The 24,015-nt window shown below is 39.2% G+C and overlaps 2 protein-coding genes across 5 annotated transcripts in view; both read left to right on the plus strand.

The window, feature by feature from the left end:
* The first annotated feature begins 490 nt into the window (after positions 1 to 490).
* On the plus strand, positions 491 to 11,345 carry LOC128702699 (uncharacterized). Of its 3 annotated transcripts, none has more exons than XM_070102035.1 (4): positions 491 to 631; positions 6,551 to 6,698; positions 6,898 to 8,053; positions 9,542 to 11,345. In XM_070102035.1, exons 3-4 carry the CDS (start codon positions 6,997 to 6,999, stop codon positions 11,080 to 11,082), a joined length of 2,598 nt encoding a protein of 865 aa, XP_069958136.1. In that variant the 5' UTR covers positions 491 to 631; positions 6,551 to 6,698; positions 6,898 to 6,996; the 3' UTR covers positions 11,083 to 11,345. The 3 variants fall into 3 exon arrangements, with proteins under 3 accessions (XP_069958136.1, XP_053653079.2, XP_053653078.2); XM_053797104.2 differs by lacking the exon at positions 491 to 631 and adding an exon at positions 896 to 990; XM_053797103.2 differs by lacking the exon at positions 491 to 631 and adding an exon at positions 933 to 1,177.
* Positions 11,346 to 22,999: 11,654 nt separating this feature from the next.
* LOC128702807 (trypsin 3A1-like) overlaps positions 23,000 to 24,015 on the plus strand; it is a 28,405-nt gene continuing 27,389 nt past the window's right edge. The window contains exon 1 of one of the 2 annotated variants that reach the window (XM_070102036.1): positions 23,000 to 23,453. In XM_070102036.1, the coding sequence (XP_069958137.1) occupies positions 23,402 to 23,453 (52 nt within the window). In that variant the 5' untranslated portion in view covers positions 23,000 to 23,401. The remainder of the gene's footprint in view (positions 23,454 to 24,015) is intronic. The other variant, XM_070102037.1, reaches the window with a different exon arrangement.

The following is a 24,015-nucleotide window of genomic DNA, read 5'->3' on the forward strand; positions in this document are numbered from 1 at the left end:
GGGTGCCACAAGCACGTTAAGAGACAACACAATAAGTGTCAGGGGCCCGAGACTGTTCAACTGCCTCCCAGCATACATAAGGGGGATTACTAATAGACCCCTGACTGCCTTCAAGCAGGCACTGGACAAGCACCTAAAGTCAGTACCCGACCAGCCGGGCTGTGGTTCGTACTTTGGATTGCGTGCAGCCAGCAGTAACAACCTGGTTGATCAGGCCCTGATCCACCATGAGGCCTGGTCAGAGACCGGGCCACGAGGGCGTTGACTCCTGGAACTCTCTCCAGGTAAACTCCAGGTAAACATGCTTCATAAAAAAGTTTAACCGACCTGACAGAAGCTTTATAAAAAAGTATAACCGACCTGACAGAAGCTTTATAAAAAAGTATAACCGACCTGACAGAAGCTTTATAAAAAAGTATAACCGACCTGACAGAAGCTTTATAAAAAAGTATAACCGACCTGACAGAAGCCCCGCAATGCCCCGGCACGATAGTGGCTTTCTTTGTACTTAACAAATCAAAATTGCAAATCCTGTACACGTTGTAACCTTGCAAAGAAATAAAATCTTTATCTTTTGGGTGTCAGTGGACTGGTGTGGATTACTTCCTGGGGAAACAAGATTAAGAAATAAGTAAGTTTATTCAGGTATACACAAACAGTTATTATAGGTTACCATACATAGCACCATATGTGTAGAGAACCTAGGATAACCCAAAAATAAAAGTCAGACAGAGTGACTTATTTCCCCATTGGACAAAAAACTGTCCCTCGATGACACATCGCCTTTTATTGGGTTATCCCGGGTGGCTAACCCTCCGGGATTAAAAATCCGAATAAAATTTTTTTCTCTCTCTCTTAACCAAGCTGATAAACTTTATAACCGACTTGACAGAAGCTTTATAAAGAAGTATAACCGAGCTGACAAACTTTATAAAAAAGTATAACCGATCTGCCTCAAGTTTTGTAAACAAAAGTCAACAATTCTGAAAGGTAGAAGCTTGGTGACTCGTGCGAATTTAGCGTTTCTTTTCCAATATAATAGTAATGACGAAAGACAGAAGATGAAGAGGAAAGAAGACTTTATTTAGATTGTTAACTAACCAATGTGGCTACTTTCGATGAGGGTTCTTACTAGGTCCTCCCCAGGTTGTCACCCACAAGTAGACTTAAGTACCAGGTATCTATTTACTATTTATTCACTACACTTGTGGGTTTAACGCTTAGTTTTGATTGTGATAATTATACAATGTTCACTTCTAGCCTTTTAAGTGAGGTGTCTTGTGGCACTGAAGGGCTCTTGATCCAAACCCCTCAAGGGAGGTTCCTTGACGCTGGTAATGGGCTCTTGATCTAGGGAATTGGATCTGTGCTCCAGTTCCCTGAATTAAGTCTGAATACCTTCCATCCCTCCTCCCCCCCCAGGCACTGTATAATACCTATGGGTTTAGTGCTCCCCCACTATAATAATAATAATCTTGAACCAAAGAATAAAAGCTACCTTAAGTGTTCTCAGGTCGAGTCTTATTACCTCTTTTTTCCCAAGGTGTCTTGATTTTTTTTTATTAGGTTAAGATAAGATTTGATGGGATTTTTAACCCGCAGGGTTAACCACCCAGGATAACCCAAGAAACTTGATGCATCATTGAGGACTGTTTGTCTTATTTCCGCTGGGGTCCTTCAAGGTTTCCCAGGATGCAACCCACACCAGTAATCTAACACTCAGGTACCTACTTACTGCTAGGCGAACAGGAACAGCAGGTGTGAGGAAACATACCTGGGATTGAACCACAAACAGTGTGTGAGGCGAGTGCCACAGGTTATCCTAAGTAATTTACACATATTACTTTGTATGATAATTGCACTTATGCATACCTGTACCTAAATAAACATACTTTCCTACATCTCCTATAGGTTTAGCATGTCCCCTTTCATAACGTAAAAAATATATTTTCTACAAAGTAACAAAAGATGTTAGGAGACTTGTTCATACATCTCACACTGTAGTATAGTTCAACCCCAATGTTAAACTTTTAAGGTTATAATCATAATTGATTTCTATTGTAACTTACTGCTAGGCTTTAATTTGTAAGATATTAGAAGAACCTCAATAAAAATAAGCCACTTTTGTTTGACTCTTTTTTTGGGTTATCCTAGGTAATTTATACATATGTTACTATGTATGATAATTGTACTTATGTAGACTCATGGGTGTGATCCATACATGGTAACCATATGTTTTTATGATGATTGGTGATGATATATTAATTGATTTGTGGTGGAGCATTTCTACCAGGTATAAAAAATTATAGGACTGCAGGTCTATGCTAGGCAGATCTTACTGACAGATACCAATTCCCACTCATGTATTTGTCTAACTTATTTTTGAACCTAGCCAAAGGGCTCATGATTATTTTGGCATGAATTCTGGAATTGCTGAAGTTCCCTCAGTTTTGTGTGATAGTGCTTAAATTAAATTTATTGTGGGGGTGCATCCTGGGAAAGGAAGCAGTAGTATACCTTCAATAGGTGAGAACTGATCAGGGATGGGGTGAAATGTGCATGTCCCAATACACCTAGAGTACAGATTTATGTACTGTAATCTTAAAAAATAAAATTCAAATGTAGATATTTATATTTGGAAATCCTCAATAACAAATGAAATGCAGATACAAAAGTTACAAATAGTAAATTATCAAACTCTGTCTTAGATATTTTCTGCTCTTTATATCATATTTTTTCCTATTTTTCCATTTACATACGGTGGACCCTCAGTTATTGGCTGTAATCCATTCCAGAAGGTTGGCCTAAAACAGAAATGGCTGAAAATTGAAATAATATTTCCCATAAGAATTAATATAAATACAATCAATCTGCTCCAGATACCCAAAAATATTCACAAAAAATACATTATTTTAAGATTAATTGTAGTTTTTCATACAGAAAACAATGAGAACTAAATCAAATAAATACATGAACAATTAAATCACTATTACATACCATTATTGAAGAGAGGGAGGAGGAGAGAGGGAGTTGGGGTTATTGTTTAGAAGGGGAATCCCCCTCCAAAAGGACTTCAGGTAACAAATCCCTCTCTGGGGTTACTTCCCTTCTTTGTTTTTTTAATGCCACTAGGACCAGCTTGAGAGTCACTGGAACCCTGTTGCACAAAATAACTGTCCAGAGTGCTCTATTTCTGGTGTCTCTCTAAGATTTCCCTGAAGTGGGACAAGGTTTTGCCACTGAACATGTTTTAGATATGGCTTGTTTTAGCTTGGTCAGGGTGATACTTTTCAACAAAACTTTGCAACTCATTCCACTTTACACACACATCCTTAATCACTAAAGAAGGCACTTTTTCCCCTCTCTCTTCCTCCTCTGAAGCAATTTCCTCAGCTGCAGTCTGTTGCTGTTCAAGTTGAAGATCTTGCAGCTCTTCAGTGGTTAGCTCTTCCCTGTGGTCCTCCACCAACTCTTCCACATACTTGCCATTCACATCCAACCCCATGGACTTCCCAAGTATACCTGGAGTATAACTGGAGAGAGTTCTGGGGTTCAACACTCCCACGGTCTGGTCTGTGACCAGGCCTCATGGTGGATCAGGGCTTGATCCAACATACGAACCACAGCCTGGCTGGTCAGGTACTGACTTTAGGTGCCTGTCCAGTGCCTGCTTAAAGACAGCCAGGAGTCTATTGGTAATCCCCCTGATGTATGCTGGGAGGTAGTTGAACAGTCTTGGGCCCCTGACACTTATTGTGTTGTCTCTTATCGTGCTAGTGGCGCCCCCGCTTTTCATTGGGGGGGGATGTTTCATCATCTGCTGAGTCTTTTGCTTTCGTAGGAAGTGATTTTCATGTGCAAGTTTGGTACTAGTCCCTCTAGGATTTTCCAGGTGTATATAATCATCTATCTCTCCCGCCTGCATTCTAAGCAGTACAAGTTCACTAAATTCAAGCAATCCCAGTAATTGAGGTGGTTTATCACAGTTATGTGTGCTGTGAAGGTTCTCTCTACATATTCTAGGTCAGCAGTTTCACCTGCCTTGAAAGGTGCTGTTATTGTGCAGCAATAGATTGCAGCAATAGATTGCCACAATAGATTGCACAACAGGTGTAGGGTCCTCAGGGTCAGCCCCAAACCCTTCAAAATCCCTCTCCTGGACACAATCTGGTCACAATTTTCTCCAAGCAGAGTTGTGTAGAGTTTTTTTGAAGTTAGAAATGACCTGCTGGTCCATGGGCTGAATGAGAGGAGTGGTGTTAGGAGGCAAGAACTTCACTGTTATAAAACTGAAGTCCCTAAACAATTGGTCTTCCAAGTCAGGAGGATGAGCAGGAGCATTGTCCAGTACCAGGAGGCACTTAAGTGGCAATTTCTTTTCCAGGAGGTATTATTTCACACTGGGGCCAAACACATCATTGACCCACTCTTTGAAAATGTGCCTTGTGACCTGTGCTTTATTATTAGCTTTCCACATCACACACAATCTATTATTGATGACATTGTTTTTCTTGAACAGTCTGGGATTTTCAGAGTGATATACCAGTAAAGGCTTCACTCTGAAATCCCCACTAGCATTAGCACAGAACAAAAGAGCAACCCTGTCTTTCATAGGCTTGTTTCCTGACTGTTTTTCCTCCTGCGCAATGTAGGTCCTCTTTGGCATCTTCCAAAAAAGGTCTGTTTTGTCACAATTGAACACTTGTTGGGGGAGGAATGCTTCAGCCTCTACATGCCTCTTGAATTCCTGCACAAATTTTTCAGCCACACATTGCAGCCACACTGTGCATGCCACTACACTTCTTAAATCTCTCAAACCAGCCTTTTCTGGCCCTAAATTTATTAACCTCAGCACTTGTTCCAGGCATTTTCTTTGCAAGATCCGCATGCAACTGCCTTTCCTTCTCACAAATCATCAACTCCACAACACTATCTCCCGCTAATTGTTTTTCGGTGATCCACAAAACCAACTTCTCCATACCTTCCATTATCAGTGACCTTTGTTTGGTTAGCATATTTACTCCTTTTGCCACATCAGCTTCCTTGATTTGTTCTTTCTTTGCCAGGATAGAAGTTTTCCCCATACATCCTGGCAAGTTCTAGCACGCGAACACCACTCTCATACTTTTCAACAACTTCTTTCTTTCGAAATATTTCGCCTACACAGTAGGCTTCTTCAGTCGAGTACAGAAAAGTTGATAGAAGAAGAAGAGACGTGAAGATGATGTAATCAGTTCATCACCCTTGAAGTTTTGAGGTGGTCAGTCCCTCAAAACTTCAAGGGTAATGGACTGATTACATCGTCTTCATGTCTCTTCTTCTTCTATCAACTTTTCTGTACTCGACTGAAGAAGCCTACTGTGTATGCGAAACGTTTCGAAATAAAGATACCTAACTGTTGCATATGTGTCTTTCCTAACAACTTCTTTCTTAAATTCCATCGTGTTTCCCACTTTCTTTAGCATAGAAACTTTACCAGGAACTTTCTTTGGGGCCATGGTTACTTATTTCCCAGTTGCACTTAATCGATAACCATGAAAATCATTCAGTTATAGCAAAATGTTTGGATGAATGAGCAGGAGCTTCCTCACTTGCACAGAGAGAAAGCCAGACTGACACAATCGCAGCTGGCGGCGGCGGGTTGACACGTACCATATGGCCGATAAGCGAAATAACAGCCGATAACCGGAAGCCGAAAAAACGGTCGATAAGCGAGTTGGCCAATAAGTGGAACAGCCGATAACCGAGGGTCCACTGTACTTAAGTCATGTTTCCCCAATTTCTGTCTTTTATACAATTAATATCACTGGGTTACCAGCAGATATCAGAAATATGACCAGAACCTATGTAAAAGTTTTCAAGAAGAAACTGTACCACTACCTCCATAGTGTGCCAGATTAACCAGGCTGTGATGGATGTGTGGGCCAGTGGGCTGCCAACAGCAACAGTCTTATCAACAAAGCATTCAACAAGGAGGTCTCGCCATAGGCAGAGCCACGAGAGTAGGAAAACTCTCCTGAGTTTACCTGGAGAAGGTTTTGGGGGTCAATGTCCCTGCTGCCCAGTCTGAGACCAGGCCTCATGGTGGATCAGGGTCTGATCAACCAGGCTGTTACTGCTGGCCACATGCACGCTGACGTACGAACCACAGCCTGGTTGGTCAGGTAATGACTTTAGGTGCCTGTCCAGTGCCTTCTTGAAGACAGCCAGGGGTCTGTTGGTAATCCCCCTTATGTATGCTGGGAGGCAACTGAACAGTCTTGGGCCCCGGACACTTATTGTGTTGTCTCTCAGTGTACTTGTGGCGCCCCTGCTTTTCATCGGGGGAATGTTGCATCTCCTGCCAAGTCTTTTGCTTTCATAGGGAGTGATTTTCGTGTGCAGGTTTGGTATCAATCCCTCCAGGACCTTCCAAGTGTATACACATTATCATGTATCTCTCTCGCCTGCATTCGAAGGAATACAGATCAAGGACCTTCAACCGTTCCCAGTAGTTTAGGTGCTTTATCGTACTTATGTGTGCCGTGAAAGTTCTTTGTACACTCTCCAGGTCTGCAATGTCGCCAGCTTTGAAGGAAGCCGTTAGTGTACAGCAGTATTCCAGCCTAGAGAGCACAAGCAATTTGAAGAGAATCATCATGGGCTTGGCATCCCTAGTTTTGAAGGTTCTCAAAAAACATTACAGATAAAAATCACAGGTAAAAAATCTCTTATTGTTTTCTCTCTTTCTTATGTTGTCCTGTATTTACACAGTTAATCCCAAGTACAGCACCATAGTTTCTGTTAGCATTCATAAGTATGTAACTTCGTATTTTTGGTGCATTAAATGCATAGTGTATAGTATGTTAATGTATTTTTCATGTATTTAATATACGTATAATGTATATATTTTTTCAGATTAGGACAGCAAGAGAAACCTGTAATAAGCAACATTCTACATTATATATACCTGAGGAGACTGCATATTATTCTTGCTCTTAAAATGTAGCAGCTAAAATGTCAGAACTTCATCCAGCCCCTAAGGCTCCTGAAATGTCTTCCCAGGCTAAACTTTCTGGGTTGAACATGCCAGACATTCAGCCACAAAGCACTAGCACAGGCATCCCTATTGTCATGAGTGAGGATGTTTACAATGGCTCTCTGGATGGACGTCAGCAGTGTTTTGTTCTTGTTGACGAAAGTACTGTTGGAGTCATGCCTGAGGATTCGACTGTTCAAAGACTGCTGACAGAACAAGAGGCCAGTATGAGTGTTAGCTCTGAGAAAAGGGTTCAAGTAAAGCAGATAGAGAGGGGGAAGACTTTAGAAGTGATGCATGTGGGTAATAAAGAGACAGTTGGAGTAATGCATGTGCAGGATGGAAGAACAGTTGAAGTGTTGCACATGGCTGATGGCAAAACAGTAGAAGTTGTTCAGATGGATGAAGGTAAAACTCTGGAAGTAATGCACATAGATGCAGGTAAACATTCAGAGGTGATTCATGTTGATGGGAGCAGCAGCATTGAGCTTATGAGTGAGAGTGACCCAGTCAAAAGGTCACTTACAACCCAGAGCAGTCATGATTCTACAGCCTTAAGCCTGAGATCATTAGCCCCTGTTAATCCTTCCATAGTATTGTCAACAGGCAAAAACAGTCTGCTTACTGGTCAAGAATTTAGTCATATGACTTCAACCAATGTTAGCCCAAGCATAGTCTTTTCTGGTAGTAAAGATGTTCTCTCCAGTAGTGTTGATAGCTTGAATAATATGAATAATACTATAATAATATCTTGGTCTTCCATATCACCAGAGATAGAAAATACAAGAGCAACACAGACTGACCCATGCAATGCTTGCGGACCTAGCATGAATCTTTTTTTTTGTACCTTTTTTGTGGATGGCAGTGTGCAAACTCAGTGTGATATGCCGACAAAATGCCATGCAAGTGTGTCAACCATAAGTAGTGCTCAGTGTAGGGTACAGCCTGAACTACGGAATAATGGGGATTATACGGATAGAGACCCATTACCACACAAGATGGAAGCAGAAGAAAGATATGAGTCTGATAGAACAGGTGAGTCTTATACTCTTACAGTGTCGTATTGGGTATCAGTCATAAGTTGGGGTTACATATCTAGGCTTGGAGAAGCTCCACAGTATACAGTATATTATATTTTTTGCATGCATCATTTCAGTTTCTCTGATGTGTACAAAGAGATGCAGTGAATATGAATACCAGTATGTACTCTGTATCTAAATCATTGACTAACATTTTACATAATGCTCATCAGAAATACTGTAGTTTTAAACACACTGCATAAATTAGGCAATGTTCCCAGAAAGAAACTATAAGTAGGTGGTATGGGTGGCGGTAGGGAAGAGGAGGAGCTGTGCCTTTCCAAACTCTCAATCCCAGTTAGGGTCAGAGGGAAGAAAAGCTCCAGGACACATACTGTAGTACCCAAGTTTTTCATGTAACTTAATGTTGTAATGATTCTTTCATGCTAACACTTTCTCAGTTGCATTAATACAAAATTGCACTGTGTGATTTTTGCATAATACAGGGTTTACAGTATAAATTAGAGCAAATATACACAAAATTCACATTAAGAGAAAGGAAGAGCCTCAATGCAAGATGTTTAACTTAAAACATCATCAATTTTTCTGAAAATTTTTGAAAAGATTATAGTGGATGTATTATTATGCTTAAAACTGTACTTAGTAAAATTTAGTTAAGAAATAAATTTTGAGTACAATTCATGACTGGGGTACTGCACTGCCTAGTGATGATATATGAAGTGTTAAAAGCTCTCATGAGTTGAAAATTGTTCTCAATTAATATTTTGGTAATTAGGTGACAATGGGTGTGTGTCAGTTTGCACCACCTAGTAAGCTTAGTACTGTACTAAGAAGTACAGTAGCCTAGTAATACAAAATGATAACTTCTAAAACATAAGTTTGTTGAATGTTATGACTTACAATATTTAAATCAGTGTGAAAATAACAATTTCTTGTCTTGTGTTCACTTTTGACTATTATGAATGACCTTGACCTCTTCATGTCCTGTTATTTCAGGTATTTTCTGTAGTGCATCTAAATTGTTAAAAAAACAGCTTTGAGTTTTAATGAAATTTGACTGATGGCAATGAAGAAAGAACATATTTAATTGTGGTGTAAGCAGGTCAAAAGTACAGGATAGTTAAGATAATTCATTTTTGTTTTGAAAGGACTGACTTCAAGGAATCTAATCAAATCTTGAAGGTAATTGAATAATTTTCATGGAGGATGGTAAGATGATCTTACATGGAGATTTGTGAACTTTGATGGTTAACACTTCTATTGGGTAGCTCCTTTTTTGTAGTCCACCACAAAATTCCTGTACCAGATTTCTCCAACAGTAGGCCTATAATTCAAAAGTCTTATGTGCATAGGAATGTAAAAATTTTTGAAAAGCCCGAAATGCCCCAGCATGATAGTGACTTTCTATGTACCTAATAAATCAAAATTGTAATCACACATTGTAAACATTGCAAAGTAATAAAAATCTTTATCTTTGTTGCAGATCCAAGATTCTCCAAAAGTGGCAGAATCCTGAAAGGCAAAGATCCATTGTTCAAACTGAATTCAGGCTTAATGGATGGAGACCAAGACTGTGATCCTGACTTTGAACTACAAGGAGATGAGAACGATGAAGAAAATACTGGTCATCAAAGTTTAGCTTACAGAAAGAAAAGAGGAAGAAAAAGAAAAAGACGTCTCCCATCACCAGATGATTTTGACGAAGAATTGGCACTTGTCAACGGTGTTGAAACTGATGGCATAAAGACAGAATCTATAATAAAAGAAGAGCCAGTAGATGCAGACGATGATGAATTAGCTATGGAAATCTTGAAAACAAAAGGATATGGATTAAGAACAAAACGACGCCCAAAGAAACTGAGTGATATGCACTATATGGAGGAAAAGGTAATTAAAAAGAGGATTGAGAGAAGTCAAGAATTTTCCTGTCAAATGTGCAAAAAAATATTCCCAACATTTTCACGACTTCAAAGGCATGCCAAAGATGAACATGACTCTACAGAATTTGCATTCCCGTGTGATCTGTGTGGTGTTGTGTTTACAAGACCCCATAATTTAGAACGCCATAAAGACACGAAACATGGTGATGGTGAACGGCGTTTTGTTTGTGAACACTGCGGACGAAGGTTTGGGCGTCAAGATGTACTGTCAGTACATATTTCAATGGTTCATTTTAAAAAGACCTTACAAGGTAAAAAAGGGCCTTCAATACTTGGACCTAACACTGTACACTGTACTAGTTGTGACAAATTTTTTTCCAAAGAACAAAAATTAAGGGAGCATAGACAAGGAAATTTAACATGCAACGACTGTTCAATTTCATTTGAATGTAAGACATCCTTAAGGATACATCAGTACAAGCACCATCCAACGGCTTGCAATGAGTGTGGGAAAGTTTGTGATAGTAAGCAACAGATGTATTTTCACCGTTTATCTCATGCTCCCAAGTTTGTGTGTAAGTATTGTAACAAAGGGTTTTTGTGGAAATCTCAATACACTGTTCATATGGCAACACACACTGGTGAGAAGAATGTCCTCTGTGATATTTGTGGTAAATCCTTTGCTCACAAACTTGCGGTGAGTAAGCATAAGTGGCAGGAGCACAATGAAAGCAATAAAAAATTTAAGTGCCCAACGTGTGGTAAATCTTTTGTATATAAGGGGAAATTACAGTCACATGTGCGAAGTCACACTGGAGAGAAACCATTTATGTGTCATCTCTGCCCTTCTACCTTCTCTCAGCGATGTAATCTAACAGCACACATAAAGAGTGTCCATGGTGTGTACATTCAGTCCATCAAGAGTGATGGAACAACTCATACTCAACTTGTGAAATATAAACGTGCTAAGAAAGTGGCACCGACTGAGCCACCACCCGCTGTGGTGAACACTGTGATAGCCCCACCAGATGAACCTCCCACTACTGATCAGCCCCAAGTTGCTATTCAGGAGCAAGTACAAATGTCTGAATCATTTGAAACAGAAGCAGCTGTTTATCAGATTGTATATGCTTATCCACAATAGTCAGTGGCTAGCCCATATAGTTCACTTCTTTGACTGGTAAACTAAAATTCAACTAAATGTTATGGCTTGCTCACATTTTGAAAGTTGCTAACAGTACAGTATCAGTATCTCTCTGTTTTGTACAGTATTTTATACTTGTAACATATATTTGACAGTAATTTATATGTTCATAATATTTCTTTAGTGGATGGAGACAAGAACCTACCAAAACAAAATTAAGAGTAATTTTTATAAAATGTTTAAAATAAAATTTGCACTTGTTTCTTGGATGATTTTTATGTTCACAAATTTTTTGTTAATTATGACATATTTAAATTGAAATAAAGAAGCATGGCATATTTGTCTTCCACTTGGTTGGAGTGTTGCAGTAGAAGGTGTGCTTGTCTACCTCCATCCTTGATAACGCAACTCAATGACACACATGGATTTAGTGTTTTTTTTTTTTTATATATTTTTAAACACATTGGCTGTCTCCCACTGTGGCAGTGCATAGGGTATCTACATGCTGAACTGATTCTCTTCACTGCAACTGATAATCTATTTGTTCTATATTCATTGTGCATTTGTTAAGCTTTCTTCTGTTTCATATTAGAAATGGTTTTTTCCGTAGCTTGATCTCAGCACAGTAACAGACCAGCACAGTAACAGGCCAGCACAGTAACAGGCCAGCACAGTAACAGGCCAGCACAGTAACAGGCCAGCACAGTCTCATCGTTATGACTCGTGGAGATGTTTAGATTAAAAATAAAGACAAACATAAACTCAAAATACAGGACAGTACACTAAAGTATAAAATACAGTACACAGCCAAGATCTTATGCATTGAAAAATGTGTGAAAGTTGAGAAATTAGGATCTTGTAACAAGTGTGTTGTACATGTATACTATAATGTTTCCTGTAGACAAGTAAAACAAGTACATGTACCAGTCATGCAGCCTCTTTCAAATGGAGTACTTTGATGCTGACAGAGCTCTAGCTCTAAGACATTTTAGTTGCCTCGCCTTCCTCAAGTCAAACCCAGTTATTCCTTTCTATCTCTCTCATTTCTCTGGCACTGTATGATCATATTACAATATGCATATAATAATGTACATGCAGCTCAGCACCAGGCATTCACCTCAGTAACACACACTTTACATGAACATATATATTTGGCCTTAATTTTTAATATAATCTACACGAATATGTCATTGATTCTCTCTACCTTTATTTTATGCAATAACTTCACTGTTAACCCTGTTGTCCATATACTGTACATACAATACTCCAGGCCTTTCCTTATGTCTTGGAGCTTTATACCACTGGTGATTTCACAAGCTCAAGTGTACACACAAAATTTGCAAAACTGAAATGGAAAAGGCAGTATATACACAAGTATAGTGTTGGTGCAGTACACGCAATAGTAGACTGCATCATATGCACAGGCACACTAATAGTGCAACACATGCAGTAACAGAATGTAACATTAATGCAACATTAATACAGCTACACTGTAGCACATGCTTCTATGCACTGTCACCCTAAAGAGAATTTAGATTCTGCCACCAAAACAGCTAGTTTATTTTGCACCCCCGTGTCCATCTTGTGGATGGTAGTGCAAGAGCATACGAACAGAGGGACAAATACAGACTTGGTGTTTGCAGTAATACATTCTTTTCACTTAATTTGTTTGCCTATAAGAAAATGCACATACATATACAGTAAGATGATCATGTTGCTTCTTCCATCTTAATTTATGTCTTTAATTTTGGCCATTTTTTTTTTTACTCCTTACCACAATGAGTCTTCATTTTCAGATCATTATAAAAATGTTAAATTCTATCTTGCATACATTCCATTGTTGCAATTTCTCAGTAGAGTTCTTGCTTGGCTCTGTTCCTTTGTAATATCTCTTTGTCTAGTTTACTGTTTTATTTTATTTTGAATGTTTGCATTTTTTTCATTATTTCACAGTAGTGAATCTTTATCTTCATTAATATTTCATGACTCATGAAAATCATAATAACACAGTTGCAAACAAATTACAGAACAGCTGGAGCCTGAACCCATGGCTGGTGAGTCCTAAAAGTTGTAGGCCACTATGCATAACAAATAATAATAATAATAATAATATTTTTTTTTTATTTTTTATTATCACACCGGCCGATTCCCACCAAGGCAGGGTGGCCCGAAAAAGAAAAACTTTCACCATCATTCACTCCATCACTGTCTTGCCAGAAGGGTGCTTTACACTACAGTTTTTAAACTGCAACATTAACACCCCTCCTTCAGAGTGCAGGCACTGTACTTCCCATCTCCAGGACTCAAGTCCGGCCTGCCGGTTTCCCTGAATCCCTTCATAAATGTTACTTTGCTCACACTCCAACAGCACGTCAAGTATTAAAAACCATTTGTCTCCATTCACTCCTATCAAACACGCTCACGCATGCCTGCTGGAAGTCCAAGCCCCTCGCACACAAAACCTCCTTTACCCCCTCCCTCCAACCCTTCCTAGGCCGACCCCTACCCCGCCTTCCTTCCACTACAGACTGATACACTCTTGAAGTCATTCTGTTTCGCTCCATTCTCTCTACATGTCCGAACCACCTCAACAACCCTTCCTCAGCCCTCTGGACAACAGTTTTGGTAATCCCGCACCTCCTCCTAACTTCCAAACTACGAATTCTCTGCATTATATTCACACCACACATTGCCCTCAGACATGACATCTCCACTGCCTCCAGCCTTCTCCTCGCTGCAACATTCATCACCCACGCTTCACACCCATATAAGAGCGTTGGTAAAACTATACTCTCATACATTCCCCTCTTTGCCTCCAAGGACAAAGTTCTTTGTCTCCACAGACTCCTAAGTGCACCACTCACTCTTTTTCCCTCATCAATTCTATGATTCACCTCATCTTTCATAGACCCATCCGCTGACACGTCCACTCCCAAATATCTGAATACGTTCACCTCCTCCATACTCTCTCCCTCCAATCTGATATTCAATCTTTCATCACCTAATCTTTTTGTTATCCTCATAACCTTACTCTTTCCTGTATTCACCTTTAATTTTCTTCTTTTGCACACCCTACCAAATTCATCCACCAATCTCTGCAACTTCTCTTCAGAATCTCCCAAGAGCACAGTGTCATCGGCAAAGAGCAGCTGTGACAACTCCCACTTTGTGTGTGATTCTTTATCTTTTAACTCCACGCCTCTTGCCAAGACCCTCGCATTTACTTCTCTTACAACCCCATCTATAAATATATTAAACAACCACGGTGACATCACACATCCTTGTCTAAGGCCTACTTTTACTGGGAAAAAATTTCCCTCTTTCCTACATACTCTAACTTGAGCCTCACTATCCTCGTAAAAACTCTTCACTGCTTTCAGTAACCTACCTCCTACACCATACACTTGCAACATCTGCCACATTGCCCCCCTATCCACCCTGTCATACGCCTTTTCCAAATCCATAAATGCCACAAAGACCTCTTTAGCCTTATCTAAATACTGTTCACTTATATGTTTCACTGTAAACACCTGGTCCACACACCCCCTACCTTTCCTAAAGCCTCCTTGTTCATCTGCTATCCTATTCTCCGTCTTACTCTTAATTCTTTCAATTATAACTCTACCATACACTTTACCAGGTACACTCAACAGACTTATCCCCCTATAATTTTTGCACTCTCTTTTATCCCCTTTGCCTTTATACAAAGGAACTATGCATGCTCTCTGCCAATCCCTAGGTACCTTACCCTCTTCCATACATTTATTAAATAATTGCACCAACCACTCCAAAACTATATCCCCACCTGCTTTTAACATTTCTATCTTTATCCCATCAATCCCGGCTGCCTTACCCCCTTTCATTTTACCTACTGCCTCACGAACTTCCCCCACACTCACAACTGGCTCTTCCTCACTCCTACAAGATGTTATTCCTCCTTGCCCTATACACGAAATCACAGCTTCCCTATCTTCATCAACATTTAACAATTCCTCAAAATATTCCTTCCATCTTCCCAATACCTCTACCTCTCCATTTAATAACTCTCCTCTCCTATTTTTAACTGACAAATCCATTTGTTCTCTAGGCTTTCTTAACTTGTTAATCTCACTCCAAAACTTTTTCTTATTTTCAACAAAATTTGTTGATAACATCTCACCCACTCTCTCATTTGCTCTCTTTTTACATTGCTTCACCACTCTCTTAACTTCTCTCTTTTTCTCCATATACTCTTCCCTCCTTGCATCACTTCTACTTTGTAAAAACTTCTCATATGCTAACTTTTTCTCCCTTACTACTCTCTTTACATCATCATTCCACCAATCGCTCCTCTTCCCTCCTGCACCCACTTTCCTGTAACCACAAACTTCTGCTGAACACTCTAACACTACATTTTTAAACCTACCCCATACCTCTTCGACCCCATTGCCTATGCTCTCATTAGCCCATCTATCCTCCAATAGCTGTTTATATCTTACCCTAACTGCCTCCTCTTTTAGTTTATAAACCTTCACCTCTCTCTTCCCTGATGCTTCTATTCTCCTTGTATCCCATCTACCTTTTACTCTCAGTGTAGCTACAACTAGAAAGTGATCTGATATATCTGTGGCCCCTCTATAAACATGTACATCCTGAAGTCTACTCAACAGTCTTTTATCTACCAATACATAATCCAACAAACTACTGTCATTTCGCCCTACATCATATCGTGTATACTTATTTATCCTCTTTTTCTTAAAATATGTATTACCTATAACTAAACCCCTTTCTATACAAAGTTCAATCAAAGGGCTCCCATTATCATTTACACCTGGCACCCCAAACTTACCTACCACACCCTCTCTAAAAGTTTCTCCTACTTTAGCATTCAAGTCCCCTACCACAATTACTCTCTCACTTGGTTCAAAGGCTCCTATACATTCACTTAACATCTCCCAAAATCTCTCTCTCTCCTCTGCATTCCTCTCTTCTCCAGGTGCATACACGCTTATTATGACCCACTTCTCGCATCCAACCTTTACTTTAATCCACATAATCCACTGTCTTGTAAAGCACCCTTCTGGCAAGACAGTGATGGAGTGAATGATGGTGAAAGTTTTTCTTTTTCGGGCCACCCTGCCTTGGTGGGAATCGGCCGGTGTGATAATAAAAAATAAATAAAATAATAATAATCTTTATTTCTACAAGTCCATGATACAACTTATATAGACTTAGCTGACATCAGTGACATACTATGTAGAAAGTTGTGATGAATGGTTTTGAAAACCGACAAGTTGAAGAATTGAGACACTTATGCAACACATGGGAATCTTTATTGAAGAAATGTTTTGCCACACAGTGGCTTCATCAGTCCAGTACAAAGTAGAAATGGGTAAAGAGAGTAGAAGTTTGAGGTAACCAGTCCCTCAACCTGGAATCGATGTGTTCAGTCCATCACTCTTGTAGGAAGTGCAGCACAGGGCCAGAGAGGTGGCTTATATACTCTCCTTACCCATTTCTACTTTGTACTGGACTGATGAAGCCACTGTGTGGCAAAACGTTTCTTCAATAAAGATACCCATGTGTTGCATAAGTGTCTCGATATATAGAAAGTCTCTGGTTATGCAGAGCACTTTGGGCAACTTAGGTTAATCATGCCTCCTAGTCGGCTAACACCCAGGTACTTGCTGCTAGGTGAACAGGGACAGCAGGTGTAAGGAAACATGCCCAATATTTCCACCTATACCAGGGATTGAACCATGAACACTGAATGTGTGTGAGCTGAGTGCACTTCCAACCAAGTTATGGATGACAAGAGTCATCCAACTGGGAATATTGCTATACACCATAGGAATATCAGCATGGGGCATGACCACAAATGCAGGTGTATAGAAATAGTATACCTAGTTGGATGAATCTTATATTAAGCTGGCATGGACCAGTGGTTAACATATTGACTTGCAAGTTTTAAGACTGCTGCCATGGGTTCAAGCCTCAATTGTTTTGTGATTTGATTAATAATACAGGAGGGCCCCACTTATACAGCAGGTTAGGTTCTGAGTAATTGCTGTAAAACTAAAATCACTGTAAAGTGAAACATAGCCTTTTCTCCCTTTCAAATGCATGTAAGTCTGATAACACGTTTACACTATTATACATTAAGTGAGCACTATAACTAGGCCATAAAAATGCATATACAGTACACACATTACTTACCTTAAAATATTTACATCTTTAACTTATACTGAGTGGTAAATATATTGTAGGAAATCTGAATAAATAAAGAATGGGTATAACTGAGGGAGGGGGTAAAGGAGGTTTTGTGTGCGAGGGGCTTGGACTTCCAGCAGGCATGCGTGAGCGTGTTTGATAGGAGTGAATGGAGACAAATGGTTTTTAATACTTGACGTGCTGTTGGAGTGTGAGCAAAGTAACATTTATGAAGGGATTCAGGGAAACCGGCAGGCCGGACTTGAGTCCTGGAGATGGGAAGTACAGTGCCTGCACTCTGAAGGAGGGGTGTTAATGTTGCAGTTTAAAAACTGTAGTGTAAAGCACCCTTCTGGCAAGACAGTGATGGAGTGAATGATGGTGAAAGTTTTTCTTTTTCGGGCCACCCTGCCTTGGTGGGAATCGGCCGGTGTGATAATAATAATAATAAATATATAACTGAAAACTGCTGCATTAGCAAAATGCTGTAAAACAAAGTGCTGTAAAGTGGGACCTGCCTGTATTTCATCCTGCGTATGAAGGTTTTCCATAACCTCCCATTATATTTACAGTTGTGATATAGTTAGTATTTAATGCTTAATTATTTTTGTATGACTAATATACATAATTTTTAATAGGGAAATACTGTATGTAAAATTATTATATAAAAATTAATATATAGTACACATGCAGTAGTAGGGTTCTTATTAACACTAATATAGCCATGATCTATGTCTATATGTATATCAGTAGTGGAGTTGTTATTGGCACTTAAATAGCTGTGGGCCATGTATTTATGTGTGTGTGTGCATGCGCATGTGCATGCATTCTTGCTTGTGTGTGTGTGCTTTCTTGCATGCATACATATGTGTATGCTTACCTGTTTGTGGTTGCAGGGGTCAAGTCAGCTCCTGGCCCCAACTCTTCACTGGTTGCTACTAGATCCACTATCTCCCTGCCCCATGAGCTTTATCGTATCTCTTCTTAAAGCTGTGTATAGAAATATACATGTGTGTGTGCACGTGTGCCATATAGAATGGAAGACGACAGTGTTGAATCAGGATCCTTGTAATAGGGTGTCTTGACGCTCATGAAGAACTCTTTGCTGTTGGAGATGGACGCTGAATATTATATCAAAACCTGCACACTTAGGTAAAATTAATATACAAAAATAAAATATACTTGAAAAAAAGGTAAATAAGTATCAGTTGTGGTTATACCAGCAAATGTATCCTTTAAAAATCAGCTTAATGCTGGCCATTCCTCTGGTGCTATATGACTCCTACGGGTCTGTTGCTTACCCCTAATTAAAATAATAAATATGCTTTAAAATTATTCAAAATATAGCCCTAATTGTTGATGGCATGATTCCTTGTAGCTAAGTAATAGCATGTTTAGCATATAACCACAAGACAAGGGTTTAATTCTGATGGGTTAATGTGTGGGTAAGTCCTTACACCAGCTGGAGTATGGCTTGAGAATCATTCCTATGAGATGGGCTTCTTATGTAAACATAGTTCTTGCTCTATTATTATTATTATTACAATCAAAACTAAGTGCTAAATGCACAAAGGTCATTCTTGCTCTGACCTTGTAAAATGTTGAAAAGATTTAGGTAGCCATACAATGTGAGTGTAGTAATATTATTGATATTGTATTGTTAATGGGATCTGTGCCCTTGCTTGCCTGTTTGTGCTTTACAAGGGATGTGAATTTGGGGAGAGGGGGGAGAGAGTGCCTTGATACAGGGGAAAGAGCTCTTGATCCAAAAAATAAGAGCTGCTCTCCTCTTCCTTGGAGCAAACCTGATTATCTGCCATTAACTGGGTGCTGCATCACTATTACGAGTTTACCATTTTCTTGTGAGTGTAATAATTGCTTAGCAGTAAATAAGTACTTGGATGTACATGAGAAAGGCAGATAACAATAGACTTCACAGTACATACTGAGGTTATCTACAGAGGACTATCTACTATTATCTGCATTGTTAAGGCAAGAATCCTTAAGAAGAAGAAGGACGATCTCACTCCACTTTAAGTAAACTGTCAGCTTGAAACAGGTAAGAAAAATATATGTTTTTAACACACCGGTCATCTTTTACTAAGTTAGGGTGATCCCAAAAAAAGAAGAAACACTTTCACCATCACTCATTCTAGATGAATGGTTCAGAGAGCCGACATGTTGTTGAATTAGACACATGTGCAACTCTTGGGTATCTTTATTGAGGAAACGTTTCGCAACACAGTGGCTTCATCAGTCCATACAAAGGAGATACCCAAGAGTTGCACATGTGTCTAATTCAACATCACTCATTCTATCAGTGTCTTTCCAGGGACATACCAACATTGCAACTCAGATACCCCTCCAGATTGCAATATCCCCACTTAATAACTTAGGGGGAAGACTTGCAGTTCACCATAACTCTGCAAAAGAACCATACCCACAGTTGTGTTCAACCTCTTACCATGGAGTTTAACACTGTTGTTTTGTGTAATAGTATTACATTGCCTTTCAGAAAGATCTTCAGACCTTTTGTAGATGAATGGTTCAGAGAACCGACATGTTGATAAATTTGACACATGTGCAACTCTTGGGTATCTTTATTGAGGAAACGTTTTGCCACACAGTGGCTTCATCAGTCCATACGTAGGAGAAACTTGAAGAACAGGAGGAGAATGAGGTAATCAGTCCCTCAACCTTGAGTCGATGTGTTCAGTCCATCAATCTTGAATAGAATACGGCATATCAGCGGAGAAGCAGCTTATAAACCATATGGCAGGAGAGGTGCAGCAGTCATAGGTCGTGTCACATTTGTTCAATGTGGAAGTAGGTCGTGCCCAAGAATTAGGCAAGCGAAGAATTCCTAAGTATTAAGATCCTAAGAAGTTGCAGTGTCTGACAAATTTGTAGATGAATGGTTCAGAGAACCGACATGTTGATAAATTAGACTTGCCTAATTCTTGGGCACGACCTACTTCCACATTGAACAAATGTGACACGACCTATGACTGCTACACCTCTCCTGCCATACGGTTTATAAGCTGCTTCTCCGCTGATATGCCGTATTCTATTCAAGATTGATGGACTGAACACATCGACTCAAGGTTGAGGGACTGATTACCTCATTCTCCTCCTGTTCTTCAAGTTTCTCCTACGTATGGACTGATGAAGCCACTGTGTGGCGAAACGTTTCCTCAATAAAGATACCCAAGAGTTGCACATGTGTCTAATTTATCTTCAGATCTGTTTATGTGGAACTTGTTTAATGTCTTTAAGGATTGTATGAGGTCACATCATAACCTTTTTCAGAGTGAGAGAAGATTGGTGAAGTAAGACTTTCTTCATACAGTTTGTCATTAGCTGCATCTCAGTACCCTAGAATTCCTAGGAGCTGGAATTCAGCCCAGTCATTGCAAAATTTGATACAAAGCATAAAAGATATTTGTGAGGATAATCTCAAAGTTCCTTGAAGACCCAAGTGCTGGAAATGAACATCTTCATTATGCCAATGAGTTGGAATTCAACCAGTGAGAAATACCATATAAATCTGAAACCACAGTAATAAACATGCTGTTGAGTGTGAGCAAAGTAACATTTATGAAAGGATTAAGGTAAACCAGTTAGCCAGACTTGAGTCCTGGAGGTGGGAATTACAGTGCCTGCACTCTAAAGGAGGGGTAGAGATATGTTGCAGTTTTTGAACTGTAGTATTGCCATGCCTCTCGCAAAACAGTACGTACTTACCTATTTGTGGTTTCAGGGGTCGAATGACAGCTTCTGGCCCCATGACTGATGATGAAAGTGTTTCTTCTTTTTCGGGTCGCCCTGTCTCAATGGGAAACGGCCAAAGTGTGAAAGTTATACGACAGAAACCAGGTTGTATTTTCCTGTAAAGTAGGTTGGTTACTGCCCCATGAGAAATGCAGGTATGGAGATAATAATGGCTGATCATTATGAAAGATGATTGTGTTCTACGGGATATGCTAGAGCATAGCTTTGTAGAAAAAAACTGAAACTAACAAAATTTGGCATTATTTTTTCATCAGCTTTCAGAGATTAAGTAGAAGGCTACAAATCCACACAGTAAATGAGGCAGCATTTAACCCCATGACTGTCACAACCCCAAATCTTGAGGTGTCTCCTGGTGTCACAAAATTTCTTAAAAAAAAAAAAAAAAAATCTTATGAAATGATAGAGGATCTTTTTCCGATTGTAATGACACCAAAAGAATGAAATTTTATGAAAAACTGACAGAATTATGCTCTCGCGAAGTTAGCGACCTCGGCGATATTTACGAATCGGTGATTTTGTCCACTTTGAGCCCTATTTTCGGCTAATTCCATTGCTCCAATCGACCAAACTAATAGCTATTTCTTTAGAACTCCATTTTTTCTATCGACTGAGTACAAGAAACTGCCCATTTACTGATTTCAACTACCCAATAACATAATCAGAAATTTGCAATTTGGCCAACTTCACGAAAATTAAAAAATATGACAATTTCAAAATAGGGTCCAGAATGAACAATGCAGACATTCCTGGCTCTAAACTAACATTTTCTTTGTTCATCAGTAACGTCTCCAGGCCCCTCTGATATTACTCTTGCTTTCTATTTTGAATTTTTATTCAAACAAAAAATAGAAGATTTACTGTTATGCAGACTACTGCAATATTGTAATAATTGTATAAATAATGTCAACCCATTCATGACTGCATATTAGAATGGCTACTTGGACATTTATTGGACAATGACATTTGTTTACTTTTGAACATTGGCAAAAGTCAAACATTTCCCCTACTTTGAGCTCCATTTCAAGGTTCTTTTTATAGTAAAACCAGTCAAAGTCACCTCTATTTCTATAATATGTTTTCCATTCTATCAAATGAGAGCAAGAAAATGAGAATACAACCATAAATACTATACGAAAATAGACCACAAAGTCAGCATTTTAATTAAAAAAATGGTCGGAGTTTTTTTTTTCTCATTATGCACTGCGTGCTGCAGGATTTTTTTTATATGGTGCACACTGACCACACAGACCCATTCTCTCACATGTGGTCCTACCAGCTTTCTCCTGCCTGATTTGAAGCCACTAGAATTTATGAGTATATACACCTACCATCCGACTTACGACCTGCTCGACATACGTCCACTCGACTTACGACCGTGCATCTGGCAGCTGGGCTGGGCTGGCTGATGCACACCACTGTACAATATTTGACAATACTCGTGGCGGCAATGTGTCATGCAGGCAGCATCAGTTTGAATAACCCTGCCCTATCAGCAGCATCATACTGTATTAACTGTACTAACTGGACAGTAAATTTCACCATGGCCCCTAAGATGACGTCTGAATCTTGCACTGGAGATTGTGGCAAGAAAGGCTCTTACTCTCGAACTCCCTATTTGTTTTCACTGTTGCACATAAACCTGTCTGTATCTGTCTGCCTATATATCTGTGTATCTCTGTGTGTCTGTTTATCTGTCTGTCTACCTGTGTCTATGTCTACCTGTGTGTCTGTCTTTATGTCTACCTGCATGTCTTTGTCTACCTGTGTGTGTCTTTCTGTCTACCTGTGTGTCTGTCTACTTGTGTGTCTGTCTTTATGTCTACCTGTGTGTGTATACGTCAAACATGGTGGCTCGTAAGATGTATATATACGACCGAAACAGTCAAAGGGTTAAAGGAAGTGCCTTACTGCCAGTGTTGGGCTCTTGATCTTAGAACTGTAGCCTCACTCTCCCCAGATCATACCTGATCACCTATTTCCCAGATGCTCTGTGGCCCTACTACAGGTTTAGAGCTTCACTTTAAATATACTAATATAATCTAGTTAGTCATCTACATTTAAATAAGAATTTACTTAGACTTTGCATACATAAAATGCAACTTATTTTACAATGATCTTGAATTGCACAGATATAATGGCTATATAAATAAGTAGATTATGTATGCAGCTTTTACCCAGATGATTCAGTAAAGTCAAATGTGACTTATTTTTACTGGGGTACCAAAGAAATTATTCCCACAGTGACTGATGGACATGTGGTGAGGTGAGGAGAGGCAGGACATAACAGTGGATGTCTCTGGTGTTTGTTTAGTGTTGCAACATTACTGGTTGCATTAGCATGTTGCTGCTCCTCACACTTTTCTTCACCTTCACTCCTGGCCTCACTGAGGGTAAGAGTGTGTATGTATATGTACACTATATGTATGTATGTACAGTATATGTACACTATATATGTATGTATGTACAGTATATGTACACTATATATGTATGTATGTACAGTATATGTACACTATATATGTATGTATGTACAGTATATGTACACTATATATGTATGTATGTACAGTATTTGTACACTATCTATCTATCTATCTATATATATCTATATATATATATATATATATATATATATATATATATATATATATATATATATATTATATATATATATATATATATATATATAAATTAAACATTTTTTGCAATGTTTGGGAATCTTTATCGTGGAAACATTTTGCCAACAATTGGACTCCTCAGTCTGGTACAAAGATGAATTGGGAAAGATGAGCAGTGTGAAGTAATCAGTCCCTCACCCTTGAGTTGATGTGTTCAATCCATCAATCTTGAGAAAAGTACACCATATGCATAGAGAAGTGGTTTATATACTGTAAGCAGGTGGGTACTCCTTAACTGCCATTCCTACCCATCTTTTACTGACATTCCTAACTAGTATTC

The sequence above is a fragment of the Cherax quadricarinatus genome, chromosome 79 (assembly GCF_038502225.1).
Source record: "Cherax quadricarinatus isolate ZL_2023a chromosome 79, ASM3850222v1, whole genome shotgun sequence".
NCBI classification, from domain to species: domain Eukaryota; kingdom Metazoa; phylum Arthropoda; class Malacostraca; order Decapoda; family Parastacidae; genus Cherax; species Cherax quadricarinatus.